Source organism: Vulpes lagopus, chromosome 15 (assembly GCF_018345385.1).
Source record: "Vulpes lagopus strain Blue_001 chromosome 15, ASM1834538v1, whole genome shotgun sequence".
NCBI lineage: Eukaryota > Metazoa > Chordata > Mammalia > Carnivora > Canidae > Vulpes > Vulpes lagopus.
The window spans coordinates 29,427,930-29,450,994 of NC_054838.1; the positions used below are offsets into that span (position 1 = coordinate 29,427,930).

The window sequence follows — 23,065 nt, forward strand, 5'->3', positions numbered from 1 at the left end:
TGGGTCCTGCACGTACACATCAACCATTGTGTATTTTGCCATATGAAAAAGTTGAGATGAACTGGTTTAGATCCCTGGGAATTTTTGGCTTTATTCTCGTGTGTGGACCAGGTTCACAGGATTAGGGCCTGGAGGCCCAGGCTTTCCTTGGCCCACATCAACAGCACAGCACCCCTTCCTCCCACCAGGAATGTCTTCCACTCCCACCTAATCCTTTCTCCCCAAACCCACCTCTTTCAGGAAATTTACCCAGACTCCTTCCTCCCCTGTCCAGTGTGCTCTGAGCTCCCCTTCTTTGGCACCATGGAAAGAAGGTTTTGTTGGAACCACTTTCTTAGCACTTGGCTCTGTCCATTCCTTCTTCTCAAGGTAACTGAAGTTTTTGAATTTCTAGTGGAAATCACGGGCTGATCAGGCAAGGAGCATGAGGAGCCTTAGACATAGCAGGAGGTGGAAGGTGGCACCAGACCTGCTATCACAGAATCAAGGCTATGGGGAGAGGATGAACTGAAGTCACCAAAGCTTGGTTCCTCCTAAAACCAAATGTATGTTAGTAAAGTGTGGACACTAGGGTACCTGCCAAGCCCCCCTGCCAGGTCTGAGGCCTTGCCTCGATTGCCTGCTTAGCCCACCTGCATAGGCCCAGACCCCTGCCCTTAGGGTCTGGACCTGACCTGTGGTTATTGATAGGGTTCTGCTCCCAATAGTCCTACACACTGTAGTGCCTGGTCTCCCTGGCTGCCATGCCATGCTTCTGCTATAAAACTGGCAACTCCCTATCTCTTAGATGAAATGCAAGCTTTTGGTGCCTCTTTGTTCCAGAGACTGGGCCTCTGGCCACCTCTCCCAGGGCAAAACCTGGAAGGTTTCTGCTCCTTCACCAGACTTCTGAGTTCTAGCAAGCCTGGATGCTGAAGCTTCTGGAGTAGTGACAAAGAGCAGATGCTCTGTTTTTTTTTTTTAAATCTTCCTAGACCCCCAATTGGGTAATGTTTTTAAGCAAAGGGTCCTGTTTTACATCTTATGGTCCCTTTAAGGCTGCTTGGGGGTAGTGTTTAATGAGCACTTCATGTACATAAGACATTTGCTGATTAATTGCAGTTCCTCTCCTAGGCCTCCTCTAGGCCCAGCTATAGCATTCATTCATTTAGTCATCCATTATCTTTCCATCCATCCACCTACCCACCCAGTGACATAATATCTATATCTGAAAGAGTGACTCCATTTCCTCTGTTCCCATCTTACAGACTGGGGAAGAGATTTTTACTCTAAGCATTTAGCCCTGGGAGTGTGGAGCGGGCATGTGTTGAAGATGAGGGAGAGGAGGACAAAGTAAAGGCCCACCTGCTTTGCATGCAATGTCATGTACTGACTTCCACCTGGCAGGAGTTGGCTTGCAGATCATGGGGCAGGTGGGAAAATGCTTCTATTATTCCCAAAGGGCTTAAAATCCTACACAGCTCTAAGAACTGATATCTATCTTTGCAAAGTGTGTCTACAAAACTTTTGATAAATTTTGAAGGATAAAGAATATATGTGCAACTCTGGGGTGATTCCAGACTTAGGAAATAAATGCTGGACTGCCTGATGGGGGCACGGGTGGGCTCTCCAGGAGGGGTGGGGCTTCCCAAGGCATGGAGAGAGATCTCCAGTGTGGATCTGGAGGGAGAGACAACCACTGAGATGCCAGCCTGAGGACTGGGAACACGGTCAGTGTGGAATGACATCAAGTGGAAATCCCTAAAAGAGGTACAACTCAGACACTTCTTCCCTGGATATGGGAAAAGGCATATTGATGCTTTTTTTTTTTTAAGAGAGGGGAGGGAGAGAGAGAAAGAGAGACTCTTAAGCAGGCCCAAGGAGGACTCAGTTTCATAACCTTGATATCATGACCTGAGCTGAAATCAAGAGTCAGACACTTAACCAACCCAGCCACCCAGGTGCCTCTAGTACTACTCACTTCTAAAGTCTTTTTAAAGTCTCATAGGTTGGGGCAGCCCTGGTGGCTCAGGGGTTTAGCGCCACCTTCAGCCAGGGTGTAATCCTGGAGACCTAGGATTGAATCCCATGTCAGGCTCTCTGCATGGGGCCTGTCTCTGCCTCTCTCTCTCTGTGTCTCTCTCATGAATAAATAAATAAAATCTTAAAAAAAAAATAAAGTCTCATAGGTTGAGCTTTCTGCACCACTTCCTTGGAGAATGTGATAGAGTGAATCACACCCAGAACTTGGGGGCGGGGTTAGGGAGGTTGGGGTGGGGCCCTGGGGAGAAGACCCTCTCTGCACTCTGCAAAGAAAGCAGCTGCAGCTAGTTTGCCAGGGAGGCAGTGGAGAAGGAGCAGCACCCAGTTTGGATGGGTGCTTCCCTTTCAGAAGGGAACAGGAGACAATCCCTACTCTTTCTTTTCTCAAATATACTAGAGAGAGTGAGCCCCTAAGGCAAAGGGAAAGCTGAACCTCAGGGCTCACACACAAGGATAATCCAGTCTTGGAAAGTCACTGGCATGTGGCAGGTGTTCAATGAGTGTCTTCTGAGAGGGGGAATGAACAGCAAGAGGGCTCCAGGAGTACATTTCGGCTGGGCCTGAAGAAGCTGTGAAAGTCCATGGACACATTTTGGGTGGGAGCAGTGCATTCTTATGCAGCTGACGGAGGAAGACCTGGGAGGGTAGATGGAGGAGGGCCTAATACACCTGCTCTACTATCTGGCCAAGGTAGGTTTCATGGGCTCAGCGTATCTGAAGTGCCTTGCTAAGTAGTTTACTGGGTACACAATATACAGAGAGTGTAGTCAGCAGTGGTTGTCAAGGCGTGAAGGGATATCAGTGTCCCCTGGGAACATGTTAGAAGTACAAATTAATGGGCCCTAGTCCTAGACCCATTGATTCAGAAATTCTGGGAAGAAGGACCCAGCCGTCTGTTTCGATAAGCCCTGCAGGTGAATCCGATGAAGGCCAAAGGTTGAGAAGCGCTTGTGTAGTGGGAAGAGTACTGTACTTTGGACGGAAGGTGGGCGGGTAGGCTGGGGAGGTGCGCATGAGGTAGAAAACTTACCTGGGAGAAAGCCCGTTGTGCTTTGAGTGCTGTGCGGCGTTGCATACAGTGTCTTCTGAGGTGATGCACCCTCATACCCTCATTAGGGATGGGATACCCAGGCTCAGAGGGGTTAAAGGATTTGCTGAGATCTCATAGTGAATGCTGGAGCCAAGTTCCACACCCAGTTTGGCCCAACTCCAAAAATGGAATAGGATTTTTTTTCCACCACCACAGGTGCCTCCCAGCACCACCACAGGGTGATGGTCTGGGGAGCAGTACCTGGGGAGCCACAGGCTGTTTCAGGGGGTGGGGGAGCCTGAAACTTTCCCAGAGGGCCTGGTGATGGGGTCAGAGCAGGCTAACGGGAGGGCACGGAGGTCTTCTGCTCTTCCCCCTCTGCCCAATGACTTGAATTTTCATAAGGTTTGCATTCACACCAGGGAGCTGGGCTTAGCAAATGTACTTTCTGAAGTGACCAGCTGTCAACCCTGACTTCTAGAGCTGAGAGGCTAAATGTGAGGTTAATTGAGAAATGCAAGGTGAAAAGTTACCTGTATGCTGTGATTATAACGACCTTAGTTATTTTTAAAGATACGTTAGGAACATACAAAGGAAAGAAAAAAATGCTAAAGGAAATTTTTGTCCTTTTCTCCAAGTTGTATTATGTGGTTATAATAATTTGCATGATGACTATGCATTCGTTTATTTTCAAAAGTGCAACTAGCAGAATAGGGGACAACTGTGTGCCCAGTGGCTCTCTCTGCAGGGCAGTGTCGGGCTCTCCTGCCCCTTGGAGTCTGTCTCTGGGGCCAGTCAGGACCTCAGCTGGGGGAGGGCATGGCCTGGGAGAGCAATGGGGGCACAGCTGATGTCAGGGGTGCTTTGACATTCATCAGGCTAAGCCCCAGGGTCTTTGTGGCCTCTGGAAATGCCTCTCCAGACAGCTGTCACCTACATGGCTTATGAGGGACTCTGGGGCTGTGAACTTGAATCTTGCAGGTCATCCTGAGAACAGTAGAATCCAGAAGTGCAAACTCAGAGGACTGGCTCAAGGCAGTCATTACTCTCCAAACAAAGGCGACCAGACACCTTAAACACAAAATATTCTTTTATTTGTCAACGAAGGCTACACGGGATCACTTCTGGTTTTGTTTTTATGCCTTTTTTTTCTTTTTTCTAGAAGGTATCTACATCTGCATTTATTTACAGCCTTGTCGGTATTTACACAGTCAAGAATACAGTGTTAGAAACACAAAAGTGTTTGAGAAAAAAACTTCTCAAAATTAGTTCCAGACTTCAGGAAAACTATTTCCACATGGTAAGGCCAGAGTCTCCAGTGTTGGTCGTCCAAAGGCAGCTTGGGAGAGTCCTTTTGCCAAAGCTGCGGGTTCGGAAATGTTCAAGAACAGGCAGGTTTAGAAAAGTGGGACTCCGGGGTTGGGTGAACGCAGGGCTGCCGGGCACCACCACACATCTGTGACTCAGCTTCTGCCGGGGGAGCTGAGCCTGCCTGAGGGTTGGTTCTCCGCTGGCAATTTGCCCTCAGAATCAATCACATGTTCTTGGGGACCAAGAAGTCACCCAGCGTCATGCCTTTGGCATTCCAGAGGGGGTAAGAAACCCAATGTGAGACGCACCCAGGCCTCCCCCCACTCTGATCTTCCACATTCATGATGAAACCTAAGAGCTACCGCTGTCTGGGGCGGTCAAGTACACAGGGCTGGTTTTTGAGAATGTAAAGGTTAGAGAGGATAAAGTTTCTATCACCTGAGCAATGAGTCTTTAAAATGAGTTTGCTGTGTTTTTTTTTTTTTTTTGAAGGTTAAATGAAAGGGCCTTGAAACTACAGAGTTCTTTCTTTTAATCCCCTCCCGTCCAATAAAATATAGACAAGCATATAAACCTAGCTGGGAATTATGAACCTTAAAGGGAAGGCTTTTAGTTCTAACATGGATCCCAACAGAAAGAAGAGACTGGGTTCTTTCTGGGACCTCTCAGGAGGCAGGTCCCAGCTCAGGACCAGAAGCTAGAGCCTGGGCTGAGTGGCTGCTATGAGGAATGGAGAGGAGATCGAACTGTGTGCACCGGGAGCTCAAACCCCAAAGCCCGGGATCCTGCAGAGTCCTGGCGAGCTCCTTCCTCCTGGGCACCAAGCTCAGCATCCCTGCCCTTGTTGCGTGGCAACCACAACTACGGGGCTGCAGATGTGAAACTGAATTCTGAGATTTCACATCGAAAGCCCTGTCTTTGCATAATGAAAACTGCCACCTGTAAAGGTGATACTTAAAGGTCACAGCTGAAAAGGTCCTCTATAATTTTTTATTTAAGCGAATGTGATTCCTTGTTATGTGTCTCTAAAAACACTGCCCAGTGTTAATCCCCTTCCTTGCCTCTCCATCCCCTTCTGCCCTATCCTGATTATTTCAACCATTCTTTACTTCTGGTCAGTTTCCTAGGGATTTGTTTCAAATTTTCCATTGCTAGGTAGACACCAGGCACTGGGCTGTTCCTTGGGTTAATTCTCAGCCAATGATTGAGAGGGGCTGACAAAGCTGAAATTCACCACAGGAGTTTCTTCCCCTTCCTTCCCTTGTCATGGCTCTGATCTCCATTGATGTCTGTCTGGAGGGTGGGTTAAAAAAAAGGAAATCTCACCCTATGAAAAACCAAGTTGGGGAATCATTAAAGTCCTGTTTAAAACAGTGGCAGAGGGGCTGAGGGTCAGGGGCTGATGGTAGCTGTGGAAGGTAGGGAAGAAGGCAGGAACTCTTTCAGAATAAACCCTTTTCTATTAGAGGGCACAGAAGCTGACATCCTGTAGGATCATGAATGGGGGGGGGGTGGCAGTGAGGGCGGGCTGGTGGCTCCAAGAAATGGATGTCTGGGTTGCTTAGCGCCAAAAGGGTAGGTGCCATCAAGGATGAAATTTGATGCTTGGAAGCCACTCAGTGGGCACAGGCAACTCTGGCCTATGCCTTCAGACTCACTCTTGCTGTGAGATTGGGACTGCTGGTCTCAGCGGGACAGACTGAGAATGGAGGCACTGTGTCACCTGCTGGCCCGAATGGAAGCCAACTCAGAAAGGCCAAAGCCAGAAGCACCAGCTCCAGTGTGAAACTGCGGTGCATAATGCTGCCTACCCCACACCTGAGATCTTTTCTCTAGAGTTTGGGAATGTTTCAACTTCTCTCCGCACAGATGCTGGACCTCCTCGGTTGGGGGTCGCCCAGGAAAGGTAAAACATTATTCATTTACACAAAAGGAACACACAGCAATTCTCTGTGTTTTTGATCTTTAAAAGTCCATACTATTACTTTGGTGGGGGGGTGGTGGTGGTGGAGGGTCAGAGGGTTGGGAAGGGTGTAGGGAGATGATTCATTCCCTTGGCTCCTGTGTTGTCTCTGACTTCCAAGTGGATGTCCCGCAGGTCTTGCCTAGTGTCAGGCAGCCAAGATAGAACTGACCAGGTAGGTTACTGGGCAGGAGAGCTTCACCCAAGGGCTCCTTATATCAAGCGTATGCTTTGAGAGGCATAAGTCTATTTTGGATTAAAAAAAAAACCCATGTGTTCTTCAGGCCAAACTGCTTTCCATCCCATCCAAGAACGATCCTGCTGCATGGGAGCCTGCCACCGACTCCCAGGGACCAGGCATCGTGGGGCCCGAGGAGCACTACATTTGACTCAGGGGGGCTCCGGACCCAGTGGACAAACAGGCCAAGGTGCGCTGTTGCAGCAGTGTGACTTTTTTTTTGGAAACAGGAAGAGCACTTAGCGAAACGTATCCTCTGATCCCAGTGGAATGACGTAAGGCGAAACCTCCTCTCCCAAGCAGCTGCGCACGCCTCCTTCTGCCAGGCAGAAACCAGGCTACATGCTGCTCCGATTCTCATTGCAGTGAAGACCTTCTTGGTTTCATTAACTCGTGCAATATTCTGAAGACTCCGTGAGTAAGGCTATAAAGGTGCCATGAGCTTATCAGTCCAACAAGGTTTCCACGGGGGATAGCTCAGACTCAGAATTCATTTTCCACACTTAATGTAAATGTAACCCATAAAAGTCCCATTTTTCTAAGAAGCCCAGCTCAGAAGGAAGCATTTGGCTTCCCCTCCTGCTCTCCCAGAACCTCCTGTGAGTGGTAATGATGATGGTAATTAGGCAGACGAACCAGATGCAAGGGGCTTCTACCTCTTGCTGCTACTCTTCCCTCCTCTTAATGCTTCCCTGGCCCATTGGCTGCTGCATCTCCCTGGGCATGCCCCCCAGGGGTGGGTTGTGCCCATTCCCTAGAGGGCAGCTGCCTCTTCCCGACAGCCTCAGGCATAGGTCTTCACAGGGACAACTGTAGCCTGGGCTCCCTGATGTGTGTGAGCATAGGCCTGGGGAACCGACCCCAGTCCTGGGGCAGCAGAGGGGCAGGTGAGGGAGGGGGTTCGGTGGCACTGCCAGGCCACACCAAATTACCTCTTTTCTCCTTTCTCCTCAGTGTCTCTTTAAAACCCTGGACGGACTCCTCTAGAGGGGAAGCTGTTTTAGAAGAACTTCACAGAAGGAATTTCCTGAATGCCTCACCTGCTGCATCCCAGCTGTGCTACTGGCCCATGTATGGGAGGCAGAGAAGCCTTCAGGAACTGGTGAGAAGACGCTTGGTTTATGCCTTCCTCTCTTTGGCTGACTTTTTCTTAAGCATCTTTCCAGAATCAAAGGCCACCAAGCACCTCTCTCCATACTCCTATTTCTCAGTGGTGGAGCTGAGCAGTGGAGGGAAGATACCCAAAGTCATGGGGAGAAAGTTTCACCCAGGAAGGCAGGCTGGTACCTTTGCCGCCACTGCCATCCTTTTGCCACAGGTGGCCTGGCTCTCCCTGGACCTTGTGCCCAGGTGGAGGGTGGCTGAGCCATGCTGGTTCTCACATCTGACTTTGGGAGAGAGGAAGAGATGAATAATAAGGAACATCATGGGAAGACCGACCAACCACAGACATCCTGGGTGCCTTTACCTTTTGGGGAGGATGAGGCTCTTAGTCCCAGGATGTTATGTCACCAGACTGGGGGAAAGGACCTGGGGGACACTTTCTCCATCCCATCATGAGGCTGGCACCAACAACTACACAGGATTTGCAAAAGGGGTTGGGGGTTTCATTTAGCATCAAAATATAAAGCTTGGACAGGAGTTTGGGGCAACTTGAAAAAAGGTGCTGAGTGACACCACAAAATTCCCCAGAGCAAGATGAAGACATCTGTGATCCTCCAGAGGCACAGAACACAGTGAGTAAAAAGCCACCACTTGTCTGTGGGAGCTGAGCCAAAAATCCTCAGGTCCTGCAGACCCTCCTTTCCAGGCCCCCTCAGAAGTTTGGTACTAGCCCATTACTCTCTGCATCCCTCACTCCTGCCAGACCCCCATGGAAGAAAGGGTTGCACATGAGACAAATTAGCACAGACACTTGTGTCTCACATCACACCGGGTACCTAGGGACAGACAAGAACACACCTCAGGAGATGCGTCTCAGAGAGGAGAAATGTACCCTGACGACAGGGAAAAATCCTCAAGGAACAAAAGACAATAGAGTTTTCATTGTGATCACACTACAGAAAAAAAAATACCTTCTGTTCTTTGCAAAAAATGTGTGAAGGCCAAATTTGTGTTTTTCTTTTCTTAAAAAAAAGGATGTTGCATGAGTTACAATGCAACCAGTATCTTTTTTTTGTTTGTTTTCTGTACTTGTTAAAAAAATGATTTTTTTTCTTTTTTCCTTTTTTTTTTTTTTTTTTTTAAAGTACAACACAGTCAGGTGTGTGGCCACGAAAGAGTAGCTGTCTTTGGCAAGAAGTGCAGGCCGTGGTCCTCTCTGTCACCTCCGGCCCATCTCGCTCTGTCTCATGAAGTGGATGTTGTTGGCGCTATCTGACAGTTCTGGGTACTGCTCCACGGAGATCACGAAGAAGCCGTCGTAGCCTTGAACCCGCCCTGTGTTCAGCGCCTGCTGCTTTTCCCCCTCTGTCCAGGCCCGCAGACCTTCCTCCCCTTCCCGAAGTCGCTGCTGCTCGCGGGCCCACGCCTGGCGCACGGCCCTCTGCCGGGCCAGCTCCAGCACCCGCGCCTTCTCCTCATCCAGCGTCGTCCCGTAGCGAGTGCTCAAGCACAGCGCCCCGTACTGGAGCTGGATGTCCGTGTAGCGTCTAGTCCTGCCATTGAGCATCGTGTTGATCTGGGACACGGTGACATTGACGCCATTCTCCAGGGTTCGCCGCCCTCCACTGAGGCCCAGGATGGCCAGGTCGCCTTCTGAAGGCCCTGGTTTCACGAAGTAATGGGTGTCCACCCCATCAATGGTGAAGTGCAGATTCTCTAGGTAGTGGGCGTTGTTCAAGATGGCAGCAACCCTCCTCCCATCCTCATTGGCTACACTGATGATGTCTGTGGTCACTCGGCCATCCTTCAAGGCAAACTTGACCCCTTTGCCGAAGACTGAGCCACTGGATGCAAACTTCTTTGTCTCCGGGGCCTGTTGGCAGCTGGTGATTGTGGAGCCATAGAGCTGGTCAAAACGTTCTAGGGTGACAAAGGCCTTGAGCTGCTTCTGCACTTCACACTGTACGCCGAGGATAGACTGATGGGAGAGGAGAGAAAGAGAGAAAGAGAGAGAGAGAGTGAGACAAAGGGGAAACCTCTCCCTCAACAGCCTGAAGGGTCAGCTTACATTACTAAGTCAAATCTAAAATCTATACATATTTATTAACCAGTAGCACCTAGCCCTACCACTGACCACTAGAACATTCCACCATCCTTCACCCATCCATTCTCCCATCCTTCCATTAGGAAACTGTTCGTGGGACATCTATCTACTCTGTGACATGTCCTTTTCTGGGCACTGGAGGGACACCAGCAAGACAGACAACATCCCTGCCCTTGAGGAACGGTGTTGGTAGGATGCACTTGCAGAAGATGGGGCCAAGGAGGAACCCGTTTAGTGGGGAAAGACAAATTTAAAAACAAAAACTCTAATCAAACATGGATAACTGGTGGTCTAAGAGAAGTAGTAGTAATAACTATAGCTCATATGTCTTGGTCTTGGAGCAAAAGAAGTCACATTCAGTATCTCACTTGATCTCCACCATAACTTTATATAGTAGGTACTGTTATGACTGATTTTACATTTAAGAAAACTAAGTCTTTGAGAAGTTGTAAAGGACCCACAGTTCTAATACTAGTAAGTATTCAAGCCAGCATTTGAACTCAGGTCTGTCTGATTATTGAGGTTCAGTTTCAAGGCTCAGATCGTCTCTGCCTGAAGGTGGAGGAAGGAGGCGAAGAAGGTGGGGTTCAAGGACAGATCCATGCTTGAGTTGAAATCTGAAGGATAAGGGGATGATGTAAGACAGAGGAATGGCAAGGAATGCGTTCTTGGCAAGAAGGCTTAGTAAGAAGAAAAGTGGTGATTTATATAAAACCTCTTACCCTGTTATTGTTCTCTGTCATGTTAGGAATGAGTTTTAAGGAGGGCCTCTGCCCCCATGGTGCTTCCTAGGGGCTCCTCAGATGCCCCTGCTCTTGGCTGCTCTGCGGGACAGATTGGGCCCTGTCTCCGTGTCATACCCCCTAGCAGTCCCTCCCGGGGCTCAGGGAGCTTGGCAAAGCCACGTGCGGGCAGGCTCCAAGGCCTTATCCGCAAGTCAGGGAGATGGCTTTAGAAACAGGCCCAACGGCTTCTCACTGAAATTAAGTCCTCTTTATAATTAATAGAACCCTGTCTGTGAACAATTATTTCCTAGAGTTTCACGAAAGCTGGAGTGCTCAACAACAAAGATCTCCGATGCTTGCCAAGGGCAGAAATCAATAATTCATTGACAGGCGAGGTTGGCAAACAGGCCGTCAGAGACTGGGGCTCTGCGCTGGGGAGAAGGGAAGCGGGGAGGAGCTGAGCTGCTGGAATCCGCCCCTGGTGCAGCCAGGTCGGTCTAGGGGGGTTAGTGGGGATTGGAGCCGGCCAGGAAGGCGATGGGCTTTTGTGGTGGGGCACACTGGGTTCTCTTGCCTTTCCCCCTGAGTGACCTTGAGCAAGTTCCTCTCTGAGCTCTGGTCTCCTCCGCTGTAAAGTAGGAGAAAATGCTCACAGGGTTGTCTACTTCTCTCAACCATTTGTTCATTTGACGAAAGTTTTGGTGCTGGGAAGTAAAGTGGGTCCCAGATGAGACCCAGTGTTTGCCTTCTTAGGGCTCACGGTCTAGTGGAGAAACAGGAAAGAGAACAGGAACTAAAGCAAAGTGTGGTGGGTGCTTTGAGAGAGGAGAATATAGGGTGCCACCAGAGCCAAGAGGTGCAGAATCCCGTTCTCCAGAGTCTAGAGGAAGGAGGTAGCTAAGGTGAGGACTAAGGAATCAGGCTGGAGTATGATATATGGATGCATTAAGTTTCTGGCTGCCAGTGGCATGCCATCTATCTATCTTGCTTCCTCCCTGGAAGGTTCCCCTGCAGGCCTGGTCTCTGCCTGATTCATCCCTGCATTCACTGGGTGCAGCCCAGTGGGGCATGGAAAAGCCAGCTCCTAGTACATATATTATGTAGAGGGAAGAAGGGGGTTGGGGAGAGAGAAATGAACCAAAGGATGCCCGAAGTGAGGTGTGGGATAAAACTGTCTTTAAGGGCCCTTACAGCTATATAATTCTGTGAGTCTTTAAAACTGGGTCATAAAAGGAACACAAGAGAAAGTAACATTTGTTTGAATGCCTACAGACAGATCCCAGTTTGAATCCCAGCTCTACCCTTTCCCTTGCCGTGTGGCACTAGAAAGCCTCGGGCATTAAATCTGTAAAATGTGAACAGTAATACCAGGGGATATTTGTGAGTTAACTTGTGTAGAAGACCTCAGGCAAGTTCAGGTGCACTGGGGTTCTCAGAAAATATCACATTTGTATTTAGAACACACACCTTCCCTCCTTGTGCTTTTGCTCTGGGCAGAGACAAAGGCTCATTGTTTTTGGAGAATTCCAAGCTCAGCGTAACAGAGAAAACTTAATAGAGCTTATGTGGGTCTGTGTGCTGTTCCAGCCCGGCCACAGTGGCTTGCCAAGTGGTAGGGTATCTGCTGCACAGTTTCTAGCTGGCATTGTGCATGCACCACATCGGTCTCCATCACGGGCCCATGCTTTCCTGAAAAGCTTCATAGGACCCACTCCTATAATGTCTGAATGGCCCAAGGGTAGGCAGCTATGTGTGTAAATTACCTTGCTGTTGTCCCACTCCTGAGTTTTCATCTGGGTGTGGATGAGCTCATAGGAGGGTTCCATGGCATCCATGTCTGGCTTGGGGTAGCCAGGAATCACATTGTGTAGCTGGAATCCAAAGGTGAGGAGCCAGCTGTTCACATCTGGGTGGGAGAGAAGCAGACATGTCCTCATGGAGTAAGTGGACCTCAGAGGTGACATATCCCAATAAATGAGCCTAGAGTTAGGCTGCAGGGGTGGGGTGAGGGGGTGGAGGGTTGCAGGTGGGACAATTAACTGGTACAGGCACTCTGGAAAACTCTCATGGTTATAAAACTGCACGTATTCTCAGGACCTAGTATCTCCCTTCTAGGTACATATCCAAGACAGCATGTATCCAGTAGAGCCTATGTTCCCAGGTCCCCCGTTCTGTCTGTAGCTCCATCTCCTGGGACCTTGGTCTCACACCTGGGGATGGCTGCGGATGGGGGAAGATACCTCCACATCCTCCCCAAGCATCGGCAGGACACACTTGCAGAGGACAGACACACCCAAAGGGAAGATGTAAATGAATGCTTTCCAAGAGAAAACTCACTTAAGAAACAAGCAATGAGATGGCCTGTACCAAAGACCAAAGAGTCCCATTCAACCCCACCCCTACCCCCACCCCATCTTACCTTTCATTTATTCTCGGACATGACCGCAAAGGAAGTCACTCAACCTCCCTGTGCCTTCACTTTCCAATCTTTAATACTAGGCTTGAGTATCTAGCCCCATAGGCACTGGTTTCATTGATGTTATAACATTCCTGGGGGGTTACTAATTATAAAGTATTAGGTAGGGGGACAGGGAGGACTTTCCCATGAGCCTCTGGCTCATTGAGAAGCAGAATCAGGGAAGCCAAGATGTAAGGAAAAGAAAGAAGGTGGGCACCTTCTTGTCATCAGCTCCCTGGCCCACTGCTGCTGAATGTGCCCAGGACCATGCTACCCACTCAGGACCCTGAAGGAGAGACGAGACGTGGGCATGCAAAGTATCGACACAAGAAAAAAAAGATGAGAGGAGGAAAGAAGTCTTTCAGTTGGGTGGGCTGACAAGTCTTCACAGACATGAAAGCTGTACACATTTTGTGAGGCTTCAGCAGAGATGAAGGGGGCACTTCGGGCAATAGTACAAGGCAAGGCCTGGAGAGGGGAGGTGAGTGCAGGGAGTATTCAGGTAATGGGAGAGCAGTTTGGCGAGGCAGAGAGAGAACCAGAAAGAAAACCTGGCTGGAGGAGGAAGAGCCTGGGATGGCAGGCGGGAGCTGATTGGGGGCCTACAGCCTGTGTCCCAGCATGGCTCAGCCTTCCTGGAGAAGGGGGCATCTGGAGATGCTAAAGCATTTGTTGAGCAGAGACTCAGAATTCAGGGTCTGGGGTGGGAGGGATGGAGCGCTGAGCCTCAGAGCTGGCACTTCTGGGCTCTGGGTATGCAGGCCTGCTTTTGGCTTCTTCCAAAGGAGACACATCCTTGGTCAGGGAGGCCCTGCTCAGGGTCCAGGCATCGGTGGAACTGTCTTCCCCTAGTACCCACTGAGGGTACCCCAGGGATAAAGAGTGTCCTTTGGTGTCCCTGCCACCATTGCATCCCATGCTGTCTTCCCATTCAAGAGCCTCATGCTTTCCTTTGTTTTTGTTTATTTTGTTTGTTTTTTGGATGTCCCAGAGCCCCTCTCTTGGGTGTGAAACCTGGAGGTACTGGGATGGAGGGAAGGCAGGAGGGGCAGCTTAGAGACCCAGGTTCTATTTCTAGAAAGATCACATAAGGGAAAGAGCATGATGAGGCAAGACAAAACCCAGGTCCAAACTCAGGCTCCCCGGCTTGCAGACTGTGTGAACTTGGATAGTTTCCTGTTCACCTCTCCGAGGTTCAGTCTCCTCCTCTGCAAATTGATGGTAGAAGTGGTTTTCACCAAGCCATGGAGAAGAACGCCAGTAGTCTTACCCCTCTGGGCAGCCATCGTGCTGCAGGAACCCTTCTAAGTCTGTTACAGGCAGGATCGCGTTTACTATATTCTGAAGTCCCTGCTCCGTTCCTGGCCCAAAGAAGGTTCTTTGTGTTCCTTAAAACCCAGGCCTCTGAGTCCCTGGACCCCCGTTTCCTCATTTGTGATACGAGGCACTTGGACAAGCTTCCCTCCAAAGTCCCTTTCCTCACCGGGTTTTTGCAAATCTCTGATTCTATGAATCGTGGCAGATGGTTTTTTAGGAAATTAAAACAAACAGAACGGCGGGGGTGGGGTAGATCCCCTACGCAGCCATTTCGCCCGAGGCTGAGAACCTACATCTGAATTTGTAGTCAGAAAGGAAAACTTCTATGAGGAATGCTACTAATTCCCAGGAAACCAGGGGGCTGAAGAGAGGGCTGGGTCTTAATTGTAAGTGATGGAAGGTAGGAACATTTCTCATTATGCCTTTAGGAAAAAGTGCTGAAAATTGATTTATTCATTGGTTTTTCAACAGCATTTTTCTGAAGGGTTGGGAATTTTACTCTTCCTTTTTATGACACCAGAGCTAGACCTTTTCCTCAAGTCAGAAAGCTCCTTTTTACCCATCAGCCCCAGACGGCAGTGTGGCCGCCTGGGGTGGTGGTGTGGAACAATCCCCTTCACCGTGTGCACACTACATAGTGAATTCCATTCCCAGAAGGAGGATTTTGGAATCAGAGCAGAGCTCTACCCCCAGCCTGGCTGCTTCTTAGTGGGCCAGTTACTTTACCACCCTGACCTTCGCTGTCCTCCTCTGAGAATGGGCCCAGTGATCCCATTCACACAGGCTTCATGTGAGGGGTAGTGCAATAGTGTGTGTCATGTGTCTGTGCTGGACATTTTGTGGTTGCCTTTGCAGCATCCCATTCGGCCTTCTCACTCTTTCCTTTTGGGGTATCTGTGTGGTGGTAGGGGTGCTGATTCCACCTATGGGGGCAGCAATGGAGCATGTGATCTAGGCTGAGCCATTCAGTGTGTTTTCTTTCTCCAGCTCTACTGCTTGGTTCAGGGGTTGTCATATGACCTAAGCCTATCCCACTGGAGTATATCTCGGGACCAATGAAGGAAGTTTTGGGAAAAAAAAAATGCTCTTTTTATTGGTGTTATAGCTGGATGTTAGTGAGGTTGCATGTAACTCATGTGGAAGCCAAGAGGTTTAGTGAGAATTAGTGGTTTCTTGGTTTTCAGTAGCAAAATGTTTTTCTGCACCATTTTTTTTTGACTAAAGTAACCTGCCAAGATACCTCATAAGAAACTCATTGGAGGATGAGGCAGGGGGCATGCTTGATGCAGACAGATGTAATAGAAATGTCCTCTAAATCTTCTAATTTTTCTAGGGCTGCCAGCAAGTTGAGCTTAGTGAAACCGTGTTGGGATATTTCTCTTTCCCACAGGTCCCAAGTATGCTTTCACCACCACCCCTGCCCACCACTGTGTTCACTCTTCTGCCTCACGTGTGGGACTCTTGCTCCCAATGTGACAACCTGGGGTACTTCTCTGAAAGAGAATCCTCCAATCAGTGTTAGCAGAAACAGGGTTCAGAGTAGGCCAAGTTCGGGGGGCGAGGCAGCCACATCCCTTAGGGGCACTTATGTGAGCTGTCCCTGTCACGCTCTCTAGGCTTTTGTATATGCAGTCCTCTGTCCTTGGATTGCCTTTCTCCCCAGAACCTGATGGGTGTCCACTCCAAAGTGGGCCTCATGCATCAGTTACTCCCTGATTGCCAAATGTGTCTCCTGTGTTTCAATGGCCATTAGCTCAAAACTTTATCCTGGGCCCCTCACCCTGGACAGCAACTGTCTATCTCCCCTCCTGCAGTGTCCATTCCTGGAGGGCAGGGGTCATCTTTCTATCCCCAGTGCCTAACACAGTGGCTGCCCAGAGGAGGCATTTGTTGAATGAAAACGAAACTGCCTTAAAATAGGGTGCAGGCATAGTTGGCATTACAGGAAAAGCAGAAGGAGGCCACCAGGTTTGCAAGTTGGGATGTACCCGATTTTCACCAACAACGAAGTCTTTTTTTTAAAAAGTGCTGGCTTTATGCAGACCGGAACCCCCATAGCTGCTCTGATGCCTGAGGTCTTCTGGCCACTTGCTGGCTGGACTGTGGCTGCTGGAGACATTTCTGGCATGTGTGATCAATGGGGACACTTATATTCCAGTTGGTTTCATACTAGTGGAAAACAAAGCCCACTTTTTAAATCAGGGAAGAACACGAGCCAGGTACTATGCTGGGCAGGTTATAAAATGTAACTCATTTCACCCTGGCAACCATCCTATTGGGTAAGCTTTTTTTTTTTTTTCTATTTGTCCACCTGTTCTTTCCCCTTCCTCTTTCTATCCTCTTTGAATATTTTTTTAGTCTTCACTTTACTTCCACTATTGACTAATTAGCTATGTCTTTGTTTTATTCTTTAGTAGTTGCTCTGGGACTTAAATATGCATATTTAATTTACCAGTGTCAGTGCAGGTGTTCTAACTTTCACTTACAGATCAGGAAACTGGAATGCAAGGAAGTAATGTTTGTGACTGTTCATAACTTAGAAATGGTGGATCCTTTACCAGTTCTGTGTCCAAATTCTGAGTTTTCCATTATATCATCCCAAATAAGAAAACGGATATTTTTTTTTTCTTTAGCTATACCTTCACCCACCTTATCGGGGGGGACTCCTAGCCAGCCTGATCGCTGGGTCAGGAACTTCCAAAGTGTATTCTCAGGGGCATCTCTAGTGAAACATTAGGGTGTCTGGTAAAAAAGGGGGCTTCATGCTCAAATGCTTGAGAAATAGTGGGTAAATGTATCAAACAGTTCTGTTTAGTACAGGACTTCTCAGAGCTTTTCATAAGCTACATTGTATTATGAAAATTTAAGAATGGTGGTTGCTCTGTCAAATTAATTTGATGTCAGTACCAGTTTTCCCAGGATATTTCTCTAAACCAATGTTTCTTTAAAAATACTTTGGAAAATGCTGTTCTAAGAGAAAGACAATGTTTCTTATTACCCCATACCAGCTTTCTCAACAAAAGCTTTCTCTCTCTTGGCAAATGACCAGCAGTAGTGGGTCCTGCCCTTTGAATGAGACCCAATCCTCACCTGTCATGAAGCACTTGATGTCCTGAGAGTTGCTGATGGGGTTGTTGTTTTTAAACATGTAGAGATTAAAAGGCATGATGTTACTGCTACTGAGGTGCTTCCACAACTCATGGTCTGGGCTAGTCCAGCGACCAGCCAGCACATCATAATCCCGCCGGCCCATGTGGATGAGCTTGGTGAGTGGATCATAGAGGCCACCGTGGTACCCGATGATTATCTGGAAGTTGGGGTTGGTGTCCATATAGATCTCTCCATAGGCCGTGTACAGAATCTGTTTGATCATCAAGCCTGTTCCACTGAAGACAGCAAGAGGGGTCCCGATGTTGTCGCAAGCTATGTAAAACTCATCACCACTGCTCAGCTCCATGGCAAAGAGGTGCCCTTGCAGATCGTAGTAGAGGGATGTGATCTCAGAGCTGGAGTGGTTGTAGAGGTGGGTGACCTTGGTGGGGTTCGTCAGGTCGGCATAGAAGAACTGCAGGTGGTGGCTGTGGCTGCTCTTGCTGGACACCCGCCGTCCCAGGCCATCGTAGCGGTACCTGACACTCCAGCCACCAGCTCGGTTGTAGGCCTTGATGAGCAGGCCAGCTGAGTTGTACTCGAAGACATCCCCACCCCGCTGCCTCAGGAAGCCATCCTCATCCATCTTGTACTGCACATCACCCAGCCTCGTGATGCGGTCACGGAGGTCGTACCTCAGTGGGGTAAGCCGTGCACTGTTGCCAGGGCTCAGTAAGTGCAGGTTTCCATTGAGGTCATAACTGTATCGCCAGAGTGGCTTGTCATTGATGGAGACCGTCTGCAGCTGGCCATCGGCATCATACTCATAGGAGTAGCGGGTGGTATTGGCATAGGGTCCCACCTTCAACTCTTTCTTCACTACTCGCCCCATGTTATCATACTGGACAGTCATCCAGTACATGAGAGAGCGGAAAATCTCATATTGCACTTCCTTCATCCGGCCATATGCGTCGAAGTGTTTGGTGTGGGTCATGACCGCTGTAGTGATGATCTGGTTAATGTCATAGTAGATAACACCAAACTTCCCAAACTGCTCTGTCTTGCCTGACACATCATCATAGCGATAGAGATCGATGGGCAGCGGTGTCTCATTGATTACAGCCTGCATGCTGGTCACCCGGAAACTGTTGTCATAGTTATAGTCAAAACGAGCGTTGACCATGCCTTCCTCGGTGAAGCGGAAGATCTGGCGGTCAATCAGGGGCCCAATTTGACGGTAGCGGATGGTGCAGGTGAAGCCCTCATTCTGTAGGTTGATGGTCTTCAGCATGCCTGCTGTCTCGTCATAGGTGAAGCTCACCTTGGTGGTGTCATACAGCATCTCGGCTAGCTTTGACAGTTTGCCATACTTGTAGATGACCCTGCGACCGGTGCCCAGGTAGAAGGTGTGGAGGAGTTGCCCGTCCTCAGTGAAGTCCTGGATGACTGAGGCATTGCCCTCGGGGGGCTGGTAGATGTTCCTGTAGTAACCCACAGACCGGATGGTCTCTAGTGTCTGCCGGGCCACATTGGGCATCGTCACGGAGGAGAGGCGGTCATTCTTGTCAAACTCAAAGATATACTGCCTCTGGCTATGGAGGAGCAGCACCATGGACTAGAGGGAGAGGAAAACAGAGGTGAGAGGAGGAGGTGGTGGAGAGGAAGGGTAAGTCTGTGCACTTAAGACTCAGAGGAGAGGGGGGAAAAAGGCCAAGGAAACCGATGGTTCTAAGCTATACCCAAACTGCAGCTTTCTAACCAATGCACCACAGAGTACTGCAGTGGAGATACAAATGTACTAAGATAAGGACTTCTCAGGGTGCCAGGGTGGCTCAGTTGCTTGGATGTCCAGCTCTTGGTTTCAGCTCAGGTCATGATTTTGGGGTTGTGGGATCAAGCCCCGTGTCAGGCTCAGTGCTAACACAGGGTCAGCAGAGTCTGCTTTAGATTCTTTCTCCCTCCTCCTTTCCCCCTCCCCACTTGTGTGCTCACACTCTCTCTCATAAAAAAAAAAAAAAAAATCTTAAAAAAAAAGAAAAAAAGATTTCACTCAGCTCTTGGCCCTGGCACTCAGGCCATCTGTCTTCCTATGGTAGGCAGCCTTGTTTATTCGCCCCTTTGTGTGGTACAAAAGTGACAATTTTAGTGAGTGCTGGTGTGTGAGAAAGGCTGGGAGCAGTGGCTAGCAGTATGGCAGCAGCCTCTCTCTTGGCTTCCTTGCTTCAGATTCCTTCTCAAGTCAATGTTCCTACTCAGGCAAGAATGATTTTCCTGAAACACAGCCTTGACAGTATCTCCCGTTGGCTAAACCACTTCTGTTGACTCTGTGTGGCCCATGGGCTACAGACCGCAGCTGGGAAGGGCATTTAAGGCTTTGCAGGATCCGTTATGCAGGAGCAGGTCATGCACCCACGCTGGGGTGGGGCAGGCTGTGATGGGAACAGGGAGACCTGACTCCTAACAATGGGCTTCTTGTGTGGCCCCAGGAAGGTTCATTCCCTCTGTGGGTCGGGTTTCTCAGTATGTTGGATGACCTCCAAGGTCTCTCTTAGCACTACCACAGAACATGGCTCTTGGAGATGCTCACCTAGCACAGGGTGCGGAAGACTGACCACAGAGCAATCACAGCACTGGCCCTGGGCAGCTGGCCACCAAGCAGGAAACAAAGTAAAGATGTGGGTGCCAGGACCTGGGCCCTGAGGTACAGGCTCTTTTTCAGGAATAAGTTAACAGGTAACTGACCTAGAGGCATCCAGGCAGCAAAGCTACCATTTTCTCCTATTTGAGAACTACTTTTGCTGTTAGGGCTTTTCTGATTCCTAGCCCCTGGGATGAAATAAATCCTAATCTGAAGCAGAAAGGATTAACTACAGTTATGCCTACCATTCAAAACTCAGGATTAATCACCTCCTGCTTAAGTCCTGATCCCTAGGCTTCTGCTCTATTCTCTGTGACCAGATCACCCTGTGTGTCCCAGACCTAGGCGAAGGCCCCTGCCTGGGTCCAGACCCTGAGTCCTGCTCTGTGAAACCCGTTAGTGCTGGGCTTCTTCCCAGGTCCAGTCTATCATGGGAGGCTTTCACAATCTCCTGCCCCAAAACTCCCACTGGCCACACCATCACTCTGATCTACTCAAATGCTTGTCAGGCTCCTTGTTCTCTGTTGCAGATTTTTCTGAACATTATCCTTTTGGAGACCACATGTGTCTAATCCATCCCACTCAGGTCAGCAGGCTGGGCTTGGCCACGGGTTGAGCTGTAATGACTGGCCTATGGAGTAAGGCCAGTGATGGTGAGGTGGACACCTGCCTTCTCTAAATAGGTGTAGCTCCACGTCTTCCCATCAGCGAAGATCCTGGATGTGATGCGACCTGCCTGGTCGTATTCCATCCTCTCAGACATGATGCCTCTCTGGACGCCAGCGATATGGCCCCCTGGGGAGTACGTCACATTGACACCATTCAGCCTGCTGCTGGGTGACCAGAGGCTGGGCCGCCCTGCCTGGTCATACAGGATCCGGAGGGTGAACTTGCGGTGGTCATCATAGATTTTCTCGGTGCGGGTCACGCGGTCAAAGTCAAGGGACAGGAGGTTCCGGTTGTGAACCTGGGGAAGGGGTAGGAGGAAGAAATGAGTTAATCTGGACATTGAAAGCTTTGGTGTGAGCAGACAGGGTGTGGGTCCTGGCTCTATCACCTGTCAGTTCCGTGAAAGGCGAATAATCATGCCAACTACATGAGGCCATTGTGAGAATAAAGTCAATGCAGGTGCTGAGCAAACAGTGGTGAGTACTGAAGACAGTGCATATCATTTCCTGATGTGTTTCTTCTAATGAGGACAAAAAAAGCAGATGCTTCTTGACTCTCTCCTAAAATGGGAGAGGCCAAGTAGGTCCAGCAAATTCACACGTGACCCCATTTCTTACGTGCCAGGGAATGTGTTTAGTGTTTGGCGCTGAGGAGACCAGTAAAGGGACATGCTCCAGCTCTCCTGGCAGGTGAGTGACTGCATCTGGATGTGACTCTCACTATGGTGCCCTGCCAACAAGTACTCAGGGGGCCTCTGAGTGTGTCTGTCCCTTTTTGGGGCCTTGGACTTCCCATCCTCTCTGGGGTCTCTCCTGCTCTCTGCCACCATAGTTAGGGCTCCCTGGTTGCCGGGGTCAACTCCCAAGGTGTCTTCTTCTTCCTGAAGGCCCTGGTAGGCATTGTGCATTTGAGTCTAGGACAGCTTCTCTGGCTGTGGGCTGCCTGGGGACAGACTCAGTCCTAGCTTTGGCACACTTTACTCCTGCCTCTAGGATCAGGATCCTCTTGTATGATCTCCACCTGAGCTGCTAGGTCAGCACACAATTCAATTTCCTTTTGGAGTTAGGGATATGGGGCTCCTGCTAGGGCAGCAAGGTCAGGATTTTTCATAGTTTAATAAAGAAATCTACTTCAGAGGCCCACTTCTGTATTGGGATCCACCCTGTAGGCACTGGTTGCCCCTGAAACACTGCCAGCTACTCCAAAGCTAACATGCTGGTCCCCTCTCATTGGTGATAAGACTTTTGGGCACATTTTCTGACTCTTTCATTAGTCGCAAGTTAAGTTTGACAAGTCGTAAAGAAAACACAAGAAGAAAGCAGACGATGTAGGTCACATGATGCAAAAGCACACATGTGGACCACGGCAGCGAAATGCCCTGCAGGTAAAAAGGGCTCATGTCTAGGATTTAAGGCCAGGATTCCAGCCTCAGTGCTGTGACCCACTTTTCTGTGTGACCTTGGGCAAGCGTCGTTCCCTCTGAGTCTCGTTTTTTATCCTCTGTGAAACGGCTGGGCTACTGTGAGGACTGAAGCAGCCCAAGTAAATTACCTAGTGGAGTTCTGGGTGCATGGAAGGTCCTGAATTAATGATTGCAATTATTTCCATTAAGAGCAAATGATCACGGTCATTCTCAGAGAAAGTAGAGACATGTGCGTTTCCCCCTTCTTTCCAAACAAATTCTCAAACCTTGAAAATAAGGATTTATAATGATGCTGAGACAACTTTAGCTGTGAATGGCCTGGTTATAATAAGGTTGCCTTCCCAGGGGTAATCAAACACAATTGTAGAGCAAAAACAGTGTGGCAGACAATTCCCAAGAAAAATCGGAGCGCTGGAGACTGAAGCTGTGTTCTTTGCCTGGAGGGCAAAGGAAGATTCAGGGTTTGTACCACCACCAATGACGGGGGCTATTTAAAAGCATCTTTTGCAAGGTCCCTGTGACTGCCCCCTTAGGAGGTGCCACCCAGCCAGCTGCCCCCCTCACCCCCGCCAGAGGACCCCTAGTGAAGGGGAGCTAAACCTCTGTGGCAAAATTAATAAAATTGAATTAAGCAGCTCACTGGGGAACCACCTAATGCTTCCTGTGCTCGGCAGCGGCGGCAATGAGATTATTTTACATCTTTCTTTATTAAAAAAGTTCCCAGTTGTATAAAAAATGAGCTCCATTATGGGGCGGTGCACCCGGCTAACATTCTAATTCCACATGCCGCCACTGTGGGTGGCCATTTATTTTGGGAGGACGCAGAGATGTGGCCACCCGACTAGAGCACCATTAATCTCAGGCTGAGAGAGGGACCAATTAAAGCCTGGGAAACTTCTGGTCCAGTTCACACTGCAGAGGGGAAATCCTCCTAGCACTAATCGCTGCTGTTTATTGAGCACCTGGGGTCTAC

At 49.2% G+C, this 23,065-nt stretch overlaps 1 protein-coding gene across 2 annotated transcripts in view; it reads right to left on the reverse strand.

Annotated features, from left to right (window-relative positions):
* Positions 1–4,124: 4,124 nt before the first annotated feature.
* Positions 4,125–23,065, reverse strand: part of TENM4 (teneurin transmembrane protein 4) — a 731,611-nt gene continuing 712,670 nt past the window's right edge. For both annotated transcript variants that reach the window (XM_041730444.1, XM_041730443.1), the window contains 4 exons: positions 20,671–20,967; positions 17,363–18,977; positions 12,261–12,403; positions 4,125–9,646 (listed from right to left, as the gene is read on the reverse strand). In XM_041730444.1, the coding sequence (XP_041586378.1) occupies positions 8,888–9,646; positions 12,261–12,403; positions 17,363–18,977; positions 20,671–20,967 (2,814 nt within the window). In that variant the 3' untranslated portion in view covers positions 4,125–8,887. The remainder of the gene's footprint in view (positions 9,647–12,260; positions 12,404–17,362; positions 18,978–20,670; positions 20,968–23,065) is intronic.